Source organism: Trachypithecus francoisi, unplaced genomic scaffold (genome assembly GCF_009764315.1).
Source record: "Trachypithecus francoisi isolate TF-2019V2 unplaced genomic scaffold, Tfra_2.0 Lachesis_group0, whole genome shotgun sequence".
Lineage (NCBI taxonomy): Eukaryota > Metazoa > Chordata > Mammalia > Primates > Cercopithecidae > Trachypithecus > Trachypithecus francoisi.
The window spans coordinates 134,357,386-134,373,007 of record NW_022681453.1 but is presented as its reverse complement, the minus strand read 5'-3'; the positions used below and the strand labels follow the sequence as shown (position 1 = coordinate 134,373,007).

At 41.2% G+C, this 15,622-nt stretch overlaps 1 protein-coding gene across 28 annotated transcripts in view; it reads left to right on the top strand.

Moving 5' to 3' along the window:
• Positions 1–15,377, top strand: part of LRRFIP2 (LRR binding FLII interacting protein 2) — a 131,459-nt gene extending 116,082 nt beyond the window's left edge. For 25 of the 28 annotated variants that reach the window (XM_033212014.1, XM_033212012.1, XM_033212013.1 and 22 more), the window contains 7 exons: positions 2,151–2,252; positions 2,534–2,666; positions 4,677–4,726; positions 9,471–9,591; positions 13,210–13,289; positions 13,868–13,972; positions 14,419–15,377. In XM_033212014.1, coding sequence (XP_033067905.1) covers positions 2,151–2,252; positions 2,534–2,666; positions 4,677–4,726; positions 9,471–9,591; positions 13,210–13,289; positions 13,868–13,972; positions 14,419–14,529 — 702 coding nt within the window. In that variant the 3' untranslated portion in view covers positions 14,530–15,377. The remainder of the gene's footprint in view (positions 1–2,150; positions 2,253–2,533; positions 2,667–4,676; positions 4,727–9,470; positions 9,592–13,209; positions 13,290–13,867; positions 13,973–14,418) is intronic. The other 3 variants (XM_033212005.1, XM_033212016.1, XM_033212015.1) reach the window with 1 other exon arrangement.
• The last annotated feature ends 245 nt before the right edge of the window (positions 15,378–15,622 follow it).

Sequence of the window (15,622 nt, the reverse complement as noted above, 5' to 3'; positions counted from 1 at the left end):
GTATTTTATTTTCCCATCTATAATTATGGGAAGAGGAAATTAAAAAGTCCGAAGGTAAAAATAAAATCCAGTGCAATAAGATGTGGAAGAGGAGCAGATGTCATGTATATCATTTGCTAGAATTCCTAGTTTCAAATTGGCCTGTTCCTCAGAGGTCTTTTATATTCAGTGGTGTTGTTTATATAGAGCATGTGTGACAGTGATCATTTACCCACTTATATGTGGTGATACATGACATAACTGTGCATGCAGATACCAGTAACCAAAAATACCTAACCCATAAAGACTAAAGTGACACTCAACACATGGGAAAGTATTGTTGTGCTTTGTTTTCCCAATGTTTCATTTATTACTAATGATTAATGTAATGGAGTGTTAATACTAGCTGGATGGTGCTAAACCCACATTGTTAATTCACAGGCAGACTTGAGACACATCATATAGTGTGACTGTAAATTGTTGAAAAGAAGTCAGATATTGACATGGCAGTTTGGATAAGTAAAGAGTAGGATTTGCCCTATGGGCTCCTTTCCTAGCATCATCTGGGCTAACAATAAGGGAATATAATGTATCCTCCATAGGGCTGTGATATTTAAAAATCTATTTAAGGGCTTTGGAAACAAAAACAACCAGATTCATTTTCTGGTTTTGCCACTTAATGTGACTTTGGGCAAAAAATATAACCACTCTGAGCCTCAATTTTCTGATCTGTTAAATGGGGATAATACAAGTACCTCACAGGATATGTAGAGGTTTCAAATACAAAATAACGTATAAGAGAGAAATTATATAAAATAGTGCCTGCCATATAATTTGTGCTATACAAATGGTAGTTGCTATCATCCCTTATTTACTTGATCCCTATTTGGTTGCAAAATAGGATTATAATGATTTTTTAAATTGCCCAACTATTCAGCTATCAATTTCTCAGCAATTCTCTGTCCCACTTCCAAACCCAGTGAACTGAGAGGAAAGTTACCTGTTGTAGTTTAACTTCTTGGATTAATGGGAATGCTGACAGAAGACATTAAATATATGAACAAAAATATGTGGGGAAAGGCTTTTTCAGATAGGCCAGTTTTCAGATTCCTGCATAGACTACTTACTTTAGGTGTATTTTTAATTCTGGGTTATTTTCTTTTACAATAGATTTTATTTTTTCATAGTAGATTTTATTTTTCATCGATAACCAAAGTATGTTCCTGCTTTTGCATTGTCCTCAGCTGACAGTTGTGAGATTAAGGGAATGGCAGGGAATTTACAAATGAAATCACCAGCCTGCTTCTCCTGAACCGTCCCTGCTATCTAGGCATTACAGGCAATGCTTTACCTTGATTTATGCCTCTGCCTCTGGGATGGGTGCTATTATCCCTTCTGTTTTTCAGGTAAGGAAACTGAGGCATAGGATGAGTATGTGCCAGGACCCAAAAGCCTGATTCTGAAATCCATATTCTGTAACTCTCCATAGCTTTGCTGTATTTATTTTGTCAGTGTTTTGTTTTTTCGCATTTTGGGAATATAACAGAAAGCCAATGAGTCTCAGTTATATTTAATTAAATTGTCAGAAGTTGATCTTTGAATTCTTTTGGAGGTTAACTATTTTGAATTAAGTGGTATTTGATTATTTTGCCACACTACTTGGAGAACAATCTACAGCCAATATTTAATTAAAATATCTTACGTATAATAGTTATTTTTATTCCAGAACTATTTTTTTAAACTCAACTGTATTATTGAATAAACTAGTTTAATTAAATGTGAAATGTGGGGTTCTTTTTGTTCACCAAATAAAAATGTACTGAGGCAGTCAGTAAGGAAAGCTTTGTTTTACTCTGGCTGCTCTCTTCATCTTCCTTTTCCTATTTTATTTTTTTCATTGACTGGAAAAGAAAGATTTATTTCCCTGCTTGATGTGATTAAACATGTTTTGCCAAATTGATGCATGAGAACCAGTTTCTATGAGAACTCTTTTCTGGAGATATCCATGTAACTCTGTATTTCCTCCCATATCTGACTGCTTGTTTCCAATCTTTTGACTGCTTCCTTGCTTTTTATGCCTTTATCTTTATTTGAATTAAGTACTTCTCTGCTACTTTTCACCTACTCTTTTTCTCTGCCATTGTTTCTCTTGCTACCTTACCTAAAACCAGGCCCTAGAGAAACAGAAAGAATACATTGCCTGCCTTAGGAATGAGCGAGATATGCTCAGAGAGGAGCTGGCTGACCTGCAGGAGACAGTGAAGACGGGAGAGGTATGTTAGCATTAGCCTGGAGTTCAGGTCCCTCACTGCTTTACTCGCTGTCTTCCTTCTTTTCATCCTGCCATCTTTCCTAGCCTAACTACAAACTACAATGTTTATTCCGTAATCCAGATTTGTTAGGTTTAAACTATTTCTTCCACAGAGCTATATTCCATGTAACTGATTCTAACCAGGTTTTACCTGTAGCAAACATGTATTGTTGCAGAGTTACCTCACAGAGCTTACTGTTTGCATATGGGCCTTTTGTGATGGTGGGTTTTCCCCCCCTGCAGAAACATGGCTTAGTTATAATCCCCGATGGCACTCCCAATGGTGATGTCAGTCATGAACCAGTGGCTGGAGCCATCACCGTTGTGTCTCAGGAAGCTGCTCAGGTCTTGGAGTCAGCAGGAGAAGGGCCATTAGGTAAGATACTGGTTGCTATGTTGACTTGGATTAATGTTACCCTATTGGATTTTCTGCTTTTTCATATCCCAGCTTGGAAAACAAAAACAGCATAAGGGCTGTCTGAGACTCAAGTAGACCCTTAACCAGAAGAATCTGGGCACATTGGCCCGTTTTCTTCAGACATCCTTGACCTTGGGAAACCAGCATCTGTGTCATTGTAAGGCAATAAGTGTAACTGTAAGGCCCGTGGATGGAAGTACTATGGGCCTATACGCATTGTTTTTTACTTAACTACAAACTTTTCTGCAAAGAGATAGTCTAGTATACCTGTGCTAGGGGAGCAGTAGGCTAGCAGGAGACTTCTCAAGTGTGCTATAAGTTTCTCATCCTTGGAACATCTGGTTTTATGTTCCACTACTTACCCCAGGGTTCTGTACCTCTTTTCCACCACATTTCTTAAGCCAAGAAACAGATGACCAAAAAGACAGATAGGAGAGAAGTATGACTTTCAGAGCAGGGCTTCCCAGACTCTTAAAGTCTAAACCTCTTAAATTTAACCCTTTGAGAATCTGACACCTCTCTCCAGGAAACAACAAAGTTGCTGACACCTCTCTCCAAGAAACCAAAGTCGCCCATCTATTGACCCCACTAAGAAATCTACTCTAGAGGAAGAAAAATGGCACAGATAGATACTGTATCATTAGCTCACTTTTATTTTTTAAAAAACAATCTTTTTTCATTTTTCATCTTGTTTTCATATATGTGTAAGCTTCTGAGAGGAGTGAGAGATATAAGTGTAAAGCAAACTGAAAAACATTTTAAAAGTTAGTAAGCACATTCTCTAATGTGGAGCATTCCAGAAATGTGATTGTAAGGCCCTTTGAATAAAGCAAGATGCTGGGTGAGCAAGAGAGATCTGGAGAATGGAACGAGAGTCTGGCTATAGGCAGCCCAGGGTGTTTCCCTGCTGTTGTTTCCCTCGTCTGCAGCAGGCAGACCTGCTTGAAAGGTGCAGAAGAAACCAAAATCTGTATTTGGCTGTGACCCTCATCGTTTACAGAGGGTAGTGGTCAGTCAGGTGTCAGCTGCTTTTTTAAGTGAACAACGGTGTCTCCTCAGCTGAAGGGGCCTATTTTAATGCAGGCTTGGGAAGAGTCAAATCTCCAGAGGCCAGGAGTGAACCCTGATGCTGCTACCAAGCCACAGATCCACCCATAGATGCCCACATCTTTTTTTTTTTTTTGAGACAGAGTCTCACTTGGTCGCCTAGGCAGGATTGCAGTGGCGCGATCTCAGCTCACTGCAATGTGCAACCTCTTATCTCCCAGGTTCAGGTGGCTTCCTGAGTAGCTGGGATTACAGGCGCCTGCCACCACGCCCGGTTAATTTTTGTATTTTTTAGTGGAGACATGGTTTCACGATTTTGGCTAGGCTGGTCTTAAACTCCTGATCTCAAGTGATCCACCCAACTAGGCCTCCCAAAGTGCTGGAATTACAGGCGTGAACCACCGCACCTGGCCCAGCTGCCCACATCTTGGAGTGGGTCCCCTTCCCTCCCTACTAGCTTTTGGGGACTTCGCTTCTTCCAGCATTGTGCTCCTCTCTTTTCTCTCCTCCAGCTTCCTTTGCCCAGTCCTGCTCTTACCCCATCTTCTTTCACATACTTGGATCTCTTCCGCTAAGGGCTCAGCCTTTGGGAGCACACTTGACATTTGAGTTGTCTACTAGTGAAAGCTTGAAACAAGGAAATGACCTCCTTTGTACTTCAGTTTGTCTTTAAGTGGCAAATCACTGCTGTGGGGAACAAATGTTGCATTTGGTGCCCTGATAAGTACCAGTTGTGTGGAAATACGTTTTAGAAAGTTAAGAACTTTTCCGTAATGCTATTAACACCTTTATTTCTTTAGATATTCAGAGCTGTAAGTAATATAATTTATCAGATAATATTAGCTGTTTATGAGTTTGAAAATGTTTTGTTTATATACTACATCATCATATTTAGTTTACGATCTTTTTCATTTGTTTTAGATGTAAGGCTACGAAAACTTGCTGGAGAGAAGGAAGAACTACTGTCACAGGTAAAGGCATTCTTAATGGAGTAAAATAATTTTAACAAGTTACATGGTAAAATACTAGCTAATTGAAATGTTCATTAAAAAGAAATATGCTTATTTCAAACATCAGTACTCAAGGGAGATTTGAAGGATAGATAATTCATATTTTACCTCTTTGTTATTTTCTGTTCTTAAAACATTTTTTTAAGGACACATAGTTTAAGGGGTCATATGGTTTTCTACAAAGCTTGTTATGAACACAGCAATCCCCTGGCCTGGCTCCTCTGTCCTCACCCCTGACCATTTCTGTTAAATGCTTTTAGCTGATTCTTGTGTACTGTCCTTGTATCTCTGTGTAACATACTTGCGTTGTGTCTTGATTGTTCTGTTTCAGGCATTCTATATTGACATCCTTTTATGGAAGATGAAGGTTTAGCTGTTTTTCATCCTTTGTCCCTGCCACACACATACATATTTTCCACTCCCAAATCCTCCTAATAAAGGAACAGTATAATTCCAGTCTGCTTGTGTCATTAGGACCCTCTAAACACTACTCACAGTGGAGCCAGGTTGCATTCTAGGATCATCTCCCTTGGAACTATTAGTTTCCTCTAAGTTAATGTTATGGTTTTTCTTTGTATTTGCTTGGTTTTCTATCATCAATTTAGCCACAGAATCTCCAACAGTAGATTAAACCCACTCAGTATTTTCAGATCCATCTGGCATTCTTTCAGTTACAGTTTGTTGAATCTTGGTGCATCTGACTTGTCCCTTCCTAAACTAATGGCTTGCTCTCTTGGTACATAGATGTGGTCACCCTTCATTGGCATCTGGGGATTTTCTTTGCATATGATTTAGGTTGGGTTCCCTTTTTCCGGTATCTCATGTCTTTCTCCTTATTTATTTTCTTATTTTGGTACATCTTTCAGTAGCTTCCTGAGAAGAGGGTTTGTGGATTGTTAATTTTTCATGACCTTGCAGGCCTGAAGATGTCTTCATTCTACCCTCTTACTTGATTAAAATAGTTTGGCTAGGCAGAGAATCCTGAGTTGCCATTGTTCTCCTTAAGATTTTTTAAAAAGACATTTCTTCATTGTGCTGTGACTTCAAGTATGGCTGTTGAGTTTTCATGAACATTTTGAGTTCTGATTTTTTCTGATTTGTGATCTATTTTTCTCCTCTTTGTAGAAGGTTGTATCCTATTCTCTCTAGTGTTCTGGTGTAATTTGAAGATAGCAATGTGATTTGAAGTTTTCATGTGTGATGCTGGGCCCCTGTCAATTCTAGGAGCTCCCATACTTTAGTTCTGGGAAGATTTCTTGAATGATTTTGTTACTGATTTTTTCCCCTCCCATATTCTGTGTTCTCTATTTGGGAACTCCTATTCAGTCATTCAACAAATGTTGAGCGAGATTCTACTATTTAACATGCACTATTCTAGGCACTGGGATATTTCAGTGAATACGTTAGTTTAGAAAAAAATTCCTGCCTGAGGGACATTCTAGTAGGAAGACATCAGACAATAAACAGTATTATATGATATGTTAGAAGGTTTGTGTGAATGCATTTATTATATGTGTTTCTCTGGCTACTTACAGCTGCATAGGGGCAGGCATGGAGTGGGTAGAGAGCTAGATTTTACCAGGACAGTATTAATGGGGCAGGAGAGGTGAGGGAGTATGTAAGAAAATGATTATAATGATGGACCTTGAAATTAAACTGGATGAAGAGGATTCGGGAGATATTCAGGAACACATCAAGGTACAGTAGAAAGATGATGTAATCTGTAGATTAGTGGTACCAGTGTGGTTGAAGGGTTGTTGGAATTCGGGTCTAGAGAGAAAGACCTAGAAAGATGAGGAATGGTGGTTAGAGAGAGGATACATGGAACTAAATTGTGTAGGGATTACAATTGTCTAATGATAAGATCTAGTATATGATTGTGGGAGTGAGTAGCTGAGGGCAAGAAGGGATAGATGGCAAGATCCTTGGGAGGTGGGTTAGTCCATTTTTTGCTTTGCTATAAAGGAATACCTGAGGCTGGGTAATTTATAAAGAAAAGAGGTTTGACTGGGCGTGGCAGCTCATGCCTGTAATCCCAGCACTTTTGGAGGCTGAGGCAGGTGGTTGAGGTCAGGCGTTGAGACCAGCCTGGCCAACATGGTGAAACCCCAACGCTACTAAAAATATACAAAAATTAGCCAGGCATGGTGGTAGGTGCCTGTAGTCCCAGCTACTTGGGAGGCTGAGGCAGAAGGGAGGTGGAGGCTGCAGTGAGCCAAGATTGCACCACTACATTCCAACCTTGGGTGGCAGAGTGAGACTTTGTCTCAAAACAAAAAAAAAAAAAAGTAAAAGAAAAGAGGTTTAATTGGCTGTAGTACTGCAAGCTGTACAGGAAGCATGGTGTCAGCATCTGCTCAGCTTCTGAGCTCATTTTCCTGAGGCCTCAGGCCAGGCTGGTCTTGAACTCCTGACCTTAGGTGATCCACCCACCTCGGCCTCCCAAAGTGCGGGGATTACAGGCATGAGCCACCGTGCCCAGTCAGCCTCAGGAAACTTCTAATCACGGCAGAAGGTGAAGGGGGAGCAGGCACGTCATATGTCAAGAGAGGAAGCCAGAGTGAGTGAGTGGGGAGGTGATGTACCCTCTTAAACAACCAGATCTTGTGTGAACTACAAGAGCGAGAACTCACTCATCACCAAGGGAACGGTGCAAAGCCATTCATGAGGGATCTGCCCCATGACCCAGATACCTCCTACCAGGCCCCACCTTCAGCACTGGGGAATACATTTCACCATATGAGGAGGTGTACCAGAAATTGAGAGATCATTTGTCAGGAAGATCCTCTACTTAGATATACATTGAAATTGCCAGAAATTAAGACAGGAATAGTCTAGAGGGAGTGCAAGTTGGGAGCTATTTAATAAATGGTGATGAAGGAATGGGATTTTGGCAATGATAAGTAGTTAGTGTATATAATTTGAAGAGATGAGATTAAGACCTGGGACTTTTAGGGAAGATGTAGGGAAAATACCAGCAAGGAAAGTAAGAGGACACCTATTCCATCTCTAGGTTCAGTAGTAGGAGGCCGTGGAAGTACCAAAAAAAAGGGCCGGGCATGGTGACTCATGTCTGTAATCCCAGCACTTGGGGAGGCCGAGGTGGGCGGATGACTTGAGGTCAGGAGTTCCAGACCAGCCTGGCCAACATGATGAAACCCCACCTACTAAAAATAACAAAAATTAGTCAGGTGTGGTGGCATGCACCTGGAATCCCAGCTACTTGGGAGGCTGAGGCAGGAGAGTCGCTTGAACCCAGGAGGCGGAGGTTGCAGTGAGCTGAGATCACACCACTGCACTCCAGTCTCGGCCACAGAGCAAGACCCTGTCTCAAACAAACAAAACAAAACAAAACAAAAACAGTGTTTGAGAGAGCTGCAGAAGCAGCAGGATTCTTAAGGGAGAGGGTTCTCATCTGCTCAGAGAAAAGACTGAGGACAGAGGGCATTTGCTGATGATGGACTGTTAATTCTAGAGGGCACAGTGGAAAGTTTCAGGCATTGGGAAAGGTTAGGAGATGAAGGTTAGTGGTCCTACAGACCCTTGTGAGGAAGAGTGCAGAGGAAGAATATGACCCTTTGCGAGATGTACATAAATAGGAATGATGGAGACAATGAAATCAGTCCTGGTTCTCTCAAGGCAGCTAATGACGGTGATCCTGTGTGTTGAAAGGGCAGAGGTGTCTGGGAAGTATATAGTCCCAATATAGAGCTTACCCTTTTCCCATTGGGGAGTGGCAAACTTAATCTTAGTGCAGAGGCTTCCCTTTGACCCCTGTTGATGAAGTTAAGGACAGCTGGGGAGTCATCTCTATATATCTTATTATTATTATTATTATTATTGACAGAGCCTCACTCTGTTACCAGGCTGGAGTGCAGTGATGTGATCTCTGCTCACTGCAACCTCCACCTCCCAGGTTCAAGTGATTCTCCTGCCTCAGCCTCCCGAGTAGGTGGGACTAAAGGCATGAACCACCATGCCCAGCTAATTTTTGTATTTTTAGTAGAGACGGGGTTTCACCATGTTGGCCAGGATGGTCTCGAACTCTTGACCTCGTGATCCGCCTGCCTTGGCTTCCCGAAGTCCTGGGATTACAGGCGTGAGCCACCACTCCTGGCCCCAATTATTTTTATATACAGAAAGTTTTCTAAGAAAATTTAACCTATGTCTAAAAGTAAACAACAAAAAACTGCTCATGGAATCTTCCATTTTAAGAAATAATCCCTTGAATATACCCTATCAATTAACTGTTTATATTTTTATTTTTTTAGAGATGAGGTCTCACTATGTCTCCCAGGTTGGTCTCAACTCCTGGGCTCATGTGATCCTCATGCCTCAGCCTCCCAAGTAGCCGGATATATAGGTACATGCCACTGTGCCTGGCTGGAATTTTCCATTTTAAACAAAAGTAACAAAAAATACCCCAAAGATGTACTGTTCCATAAAGCAGACACAAATTTAAAATCTGGCTATTTTTTATTGGGACACCTGGTCCTGAGGCTTGCTCTTTTCGATGTTTGTTCATAGCTTATCTTTAGCACCTAGGACAATGGGTGTCTCTTATTAGGCACTCAAGAAAATAGGTTTTGAATGAATGTGGCTGATATGATAAGGGTCTGCTTTGTTCTATGATGTGACCACAGAATAAGCATCGGCTTCATTTGAGAGATTGGATCTTGCTGATGAACCTTTATTTTCATTTCAGATTAGAAAACTGAAGCTTCAGTTAGAGGAGGAACGACAGAAGTGCTCCAGGAATGACGGCACAGTGGGTGACCTGGCAGGACTGCAGAATGGCTCAGACTTGCAGTTCATCGAAATGCAGAGTAGGTACCAGGGGACAGGTCAGTCCCAGTCGTATATAGACTATGTCCCAGGGGTGGGTTTGTCAGCAGGTTGCTGGTGTCTTGTAGTACTTTTCTTTCTTTTCTTTTCTTTTTTTTTGAGACGGGAGTCTTGCTCTGTCACCCAGGTTGGAGTGCAGTGGCACAATCTCAGTTCACTGCAGCCTCTGCCTCCTGGGTTCTAGTAATTCTCCTGCCTCAGCCTCTGGAGTAGCTGGGATTACAGGCACCTGCCATCTGGTGCCTGGCTAATTTTTTATGTTTTTAGCAGAGACAGAGTTTCGCCATATTTACCAGGCTGGTCTCGAACTCCTGGCCTCAGGTGATCCACCTGCCTCAGCTTCCCAGAGTGCTGGGATTGCAGGCGTAAGCCACCGTGCCCGGCCGTAATACACTTTTCTTAAGAAGAGCTATGCTACAAAGATTGGTTAGTCCTTGGCTAGTCCAGAAAAACAGTCCTAGTCAGTAAGATAGCTGAATAGAGGCTCCACTAGCCTGTGTGCTTCAGGGGATAATGTTCCTTTCTGGGTAAAGTGATTTCTAGGAACTTTTTTCACATAGTGAAATGCCTTTTGACAACCTGGCACTGTCCTTTTCTATACCCATGTGTCATCTTTAAGCTCCCGTACAGCAAGCACCCTTCCCCATTAAAGTTTTTCCTCTGGAATTTATCTTGGATAATTGGAGGAATCTATTTGGAACTACTTCACACTAAATTGCATAGTTTCAGAATTTTCCTAGAAGTATTTTTGTTAATCTAAGTTTATCTTTATTAGATGAAATTTAAAATAAGTCCACAAAATAAAGTCTATTCATTTTACCCAGATTATTCCAGTTTTTCTCACTTTCTACTTTTGACCTCATAATAAAATGATCACTGTAGTCACACTAATTCCCATAGTAAGAAGATTTCAGCAGGAATTTGTAGTTACCCTTTGTTAGTGATTATGTGTAATTCTGGGACAGAGGAGATTTGTATTTTTCCAATAAGAATAGTGACTTTTCTGATGACTAGTATTAAAATTTTGTTTATTCCATGGACTTTTCATGTAAACCTTCTGAGATGGGCTGCCAAGAAAAGACTTCCTGGGGCCAGGCGTGGTCACCCACGCCCATAATCCCAGCATTTGGAGAAGCCGAGGTGGTGGATTGCTTGAGCTCAGAAGTTCGAGACCAGCCTGGGCAATGTGGTGAAAACCTGTCTCTTCAAAAAAAGAAAAGAAAATACTTTTTGGATTAAGGCTTATTAATACTAACTTTTGATATTGGTATTATCTTTTCTGTTGGACATCAGTTAGGACACTTGTGACATTTCCTGGTGAATATTTTATTCAAGAATGTCATTTTGGTGTTGGGGGTAGATGAGAACAAGGACATGGGAAGAGGCAGGCTGACTAGTCAGGAAGCTACTACAGTGGTCAGTGGTGAGCCTGAACCAGTTCAGTGGCTGTCAGCAGTCTTAAAGAGAGGGTAGGGGATAGATCTGAGAGATTGTCCTGAAGCAGCAAATTTAAAAGGAAACAGATTTAGGGGCAATGGGCTTGTATTTATGTGTGAATACTTCCTAGAGTAGGTAGGTGTTGTATAGCTGGTATTTGCAGAAGGTAAAGTACCCAGGGAGGAGGTGTAGAACAAAGTGAGCTTTGCAGAACTGTGGGAAAGCTGGCAAAGACAAAAGCAAGCAGCTCCCCTGGACCAGAAGACCAGGAGTGTAGCAACTCTCGGTTCTGGACAATGCCTTGCATATTATGTGAGTGTTTTGGAATGGGATTTCAAAACACACATGAAATTACTGAGATAAGAGACTTAAACTTTTGAAAACAGGAAGGGAAAGGTGGTTTGGAGAGTGAGAAGGAAGCCGTATATTTGGATAATAGATTGCTGAGGATAACAATGTAAAAATAAGATCCTGAAGCTTGTTTTAGAGCTCAGAAATAGGAATACTTCTCTTTCCCTACCAGATACGGCTTTTGGGGAGATGGCAACCCTATTCCTTTTAAGGTGACAGTAATTGTCCAATTAGAAAAACCTCTCGCCACTTTAGGAGGCTGAGGTGGGCAGATCACAAGGTCAGGAGATCGAGACCATCCTGGCTAACAAGGTGAAACCCTGTCTCTACTAAAAATACAAAAAATTAGCCAGGCGTGGTGGCAGGCACCTGTAGTCCCAGCTACTCAGGGGGCCAAAGCAGGAGAATGGTGTGAACCCGGGAGAGAGAGGTTGCAGTGAGCCAAGATCGCGCCACTGCACTCCAGCCTGGGCAACAGAGCGAGACTCCGTCTCACAAAAAGAAAAAGAAAAAGAAAAACTTCTCACATTGAAGACTGTATAAGTAATTGTAACCTTGGTCATGTGGAAATGTAGCAAAGTTCTTAAGTTAGATAATCTGAATATTTCCTGTGGTATGTTAGATTTGGTTTATTTTTTGCAAATCTTAATACTCTAATCATGCTAGAGACTGATTTTTGCTAAACTTGGATTCTTGCAGGGATTTTTAAAAGTCCCCTGCCATCATTTCTAAACTTTTCATTTTAAGTGAGTTACTTCCTAGGTCAGATGTTCATCTAATAACTTATAGCTCTACCCATAACACATTATCACGTTACTGAACAGCATTTATTCCAACATATATGTATTTAGGCATACACTATGTGCAGAGCACTTGGCTAGGTACAGAGGTAGATTTAGGAAGGCCAAGACAGGGCCCCTCTCCTTACTTACATATACGATGTTTAAAAAGCATGATAGATGTCATAAAAATGCCAATAAAATACAGCAAGGGAAGAAGTTATAATTAACTAAGGAGAGTCATGAAAGAGGTGAAAATTGAGCTTGTCCTTGAAGGTTAAGACTTAAGTCAGAGGTGGGAGAAAAAGACCCTTACAGTATTGGATAGCAGAAGCAAAACCTGGGAGATGGGAAGGTATGGGGCCGGGTTCAGGGAATTAGAGGGCCCAGTACTGTGGGCATGGAGGCTCCACAGGGTTACACATAAGGATAGTAGGGGCTGCTGCTGAATTGGCAGGGCTCATTTTGCAAGCCCTGCTCATACATATCATAGGATAAAGAATGAATTTTCTTCTAACTGTTGCTGCAAGGGATACTGTTGTAACATATATGCTAGAGCATCTTGTAGTATATAGTCCAGAAGCTGGGCTGCTGAAGACGCTATGGTTGTTGTGTGTGCATTTGTATTTTGTAATTTTTTGGCGGGCGGAGGGGGGAGTCTCACTGTGTCGCCAGGCTGGAGTGCAGTGGTACGATCTTGGCTCACTGCAACCTCCGCCTCCCAGGTTCAAGTGATTCTCCTGCCTCAGCCTCCCGAGTAGCTGGGACTACAGGCCTGTGCCACCATGCCCAGCTAATTTTTGTATTTTTAGTAGAGGCAGGGTTTCACCATGTTGGCCACGATGGTCTCGATCTCTTGACCTCGTGATCCGCTCACCTCGGCCTCCCAAAATGCTGGGATTACAGGCGTGAGCCACCGCGCCCAGCCCTGTGTTTTGTAATCTTAAGACTGCATGGTCCTCTCGACTGCCTGATGGCTCATACCGTCATCTCTGACAGGTGAAGATAATTTATTGTCTTCTTCTGTTCTAGGAGATGCCAATAGACAAATTAGCGAATACAAATTTAAGCTTTCAAAAGCAGAACAGGATATAACCACCTTGGAGCAAAGTGTAAGTACCTTTATATGGTACCAAGTGATTTAAATGTACTTCCTGCATCTAAGTGGCTAACAACCCCATGAGTGCCTGGGTTGCCTTTGCAGTTGGATCAACAATAGTTCTGTATTAAAATAGAAAAGCCAGCAGAGAGCACTTATTGGGGCATTTTAGCCTTCTGTTTTCTCTAAAAACATAGGAAACTATAGCTGTCATTGTTCTTTGTAGATATTTCAATAGAATTCAAGATCATCATTTGTAACAAAATCCCTTACACATTCCAAAAAGTCTAAGAACTTTTCCATTTAGTGAGTCTCCTCCTATATTGCTTTGGCACTTAAACAATATGGTCATAATAAAACTTAGCATGGGAAATTGGCCCTAAAATGACTCTACAGCTGTAATCCTCTCTGGGGACATTTCTTGGTTTATAAATAGCAATTGAGTTCTGAGAGGACTTATGACTCACCCTTAGGGGACTTGTTAGTGTTAGATTACTTCGCATTTATAATGACATTGTATTTCCATCTTGGCTACCAAAAGTGGTGACTTCTAGTGCCTAGTACTAGAGGCCTATGTTCTCATACTTACAGATTAGCCGGCTTGAGGGACAGGTTCTGAGATATAAAACTGCTGCTGAGAATGCTGAGAAAGTTGAAGATGAACTGAAAGCAGAAAAAAGGAAGCTACAACGAGAGGTACTTCTTTTAATATGCTTCTTGGAGAATACATTCCTAAAAAGAAAAAATCTTTTGGAAATAAATTCTTAGCTGTGTAAGAAATGTGATACTTAAGGAAACAGCAGTGGAGTCACTTAACTAATCTGTGTTGGTTTTTGACCTACATAGTAACTGCCATTTACTTTTATGTTTTGGTCAATTAGATAATAAGTAAAAAGATAGTTTTTATTTCTGCTTCAGATCAGGTCTATTTCTCCAACTTCTATATATCCTTTCTGTGATTAAAACAAATAAACAATCCTCAGTATCATCATTTAACACCTCTGACAGAAAAAATGAGGCTATGGGTCCTGCGCAAGGCCATCACAATTAGCAGTGCTTTCATTTCCCAGGAAGTTGAAAATAGAGTAGCACTGGATGCTGTTTCTGACCACATGTAGTGACTGCACTCTCCCTGTCTCCAGTTACGAACAGCACTGGACAAGATTGAGGAGATGGAGATGACCAACAGCCACCTGGCCAAGCGGCTGGAGAAGATGAAGGCCAACAGGACAGCACTTTTGGCCCAGCAGTAGGAAAACCACCCTTCAGCCTGGGTGATGCTCCTTGGGGCCCTACCTAGAGGGACTGACTTTTGTCCATTCACACAGACCCCTTTTAGTACTGTTTTGAGTTTTGTCATTAAAACAGCCACCTTTGTATTTTATAATTTATGAGAGAATGAAGCCAGTTTGAATCTTCATGAATGAACACTTTGGATTTTGTTGTAGTTTGATTCTAGGCTAGAACCAGTCCATGCTGTTTTTATTTTTTATCTCTGTAATTGTAGAATCATGTTTACTCAACATTTTTCCCCAGCTGCCTCAGTAACTGGGCACTTGGAGGCCTTGGCACGGGTTCTGGAGGACAGACAGCACTTCTATGAGAGCTTACTGAGATCCTTGCTGGAGACCTCAGAAAACACAAGTGCCTTCTCCATGGTGCAGTTCAGACTTCAGTGATCTCCAGTGGTCAAAAGACATTTACCCTTAATATCAGACAACATTTGTATTTTAGTGAAGAAACAAGTTCTTGGGTGGGGAATCTATGTTTCACTCAAATTTATATGTTTGGAGGAAAAAAGCCTTTTTTTGGTAAAATATTTAAATTTATATAAGAAAATGTTAGAAAAACATATGGGGGAGTGTATATAAAACTCGCTTTATTGCATGGGGCAGGGGAAGTCCAGGCCTAATACTCTTAAAGTAAGAGTTGGGTCCTTTTTTCTTCAATACAACTGTGCTGTACCTTGTAAAGTATTTTATCTGCTGCTTATTTGTGGAATGAAACCTCAAACAAACCCAAAGGGGGAGGGTAGGGCAGGGTGGGCAGATAGGAAATCTGCCTGCAGATTCTATTAAATACACCCTTTTGCCAACCACAATTGGCTACTGACATGTTCATTTTGTTACAGGAGACTTTAAAACAAATCATGGCAACCACATCCCTCTTCTTTTGTCTCCTTCTCGAGGAACAATAATCTGGAATGTAGAACTTTTAAAGAATTTAGTTTCATCTTTAGAGGTACCCTGTCCAAGAGGTTTTTTTAAACCATGAAGTGCAATTACTTTGCAGAATTTATGATTCTCTTTTGCTCTTAGTACCCAGCTGGTTTTATTGAAATGATTA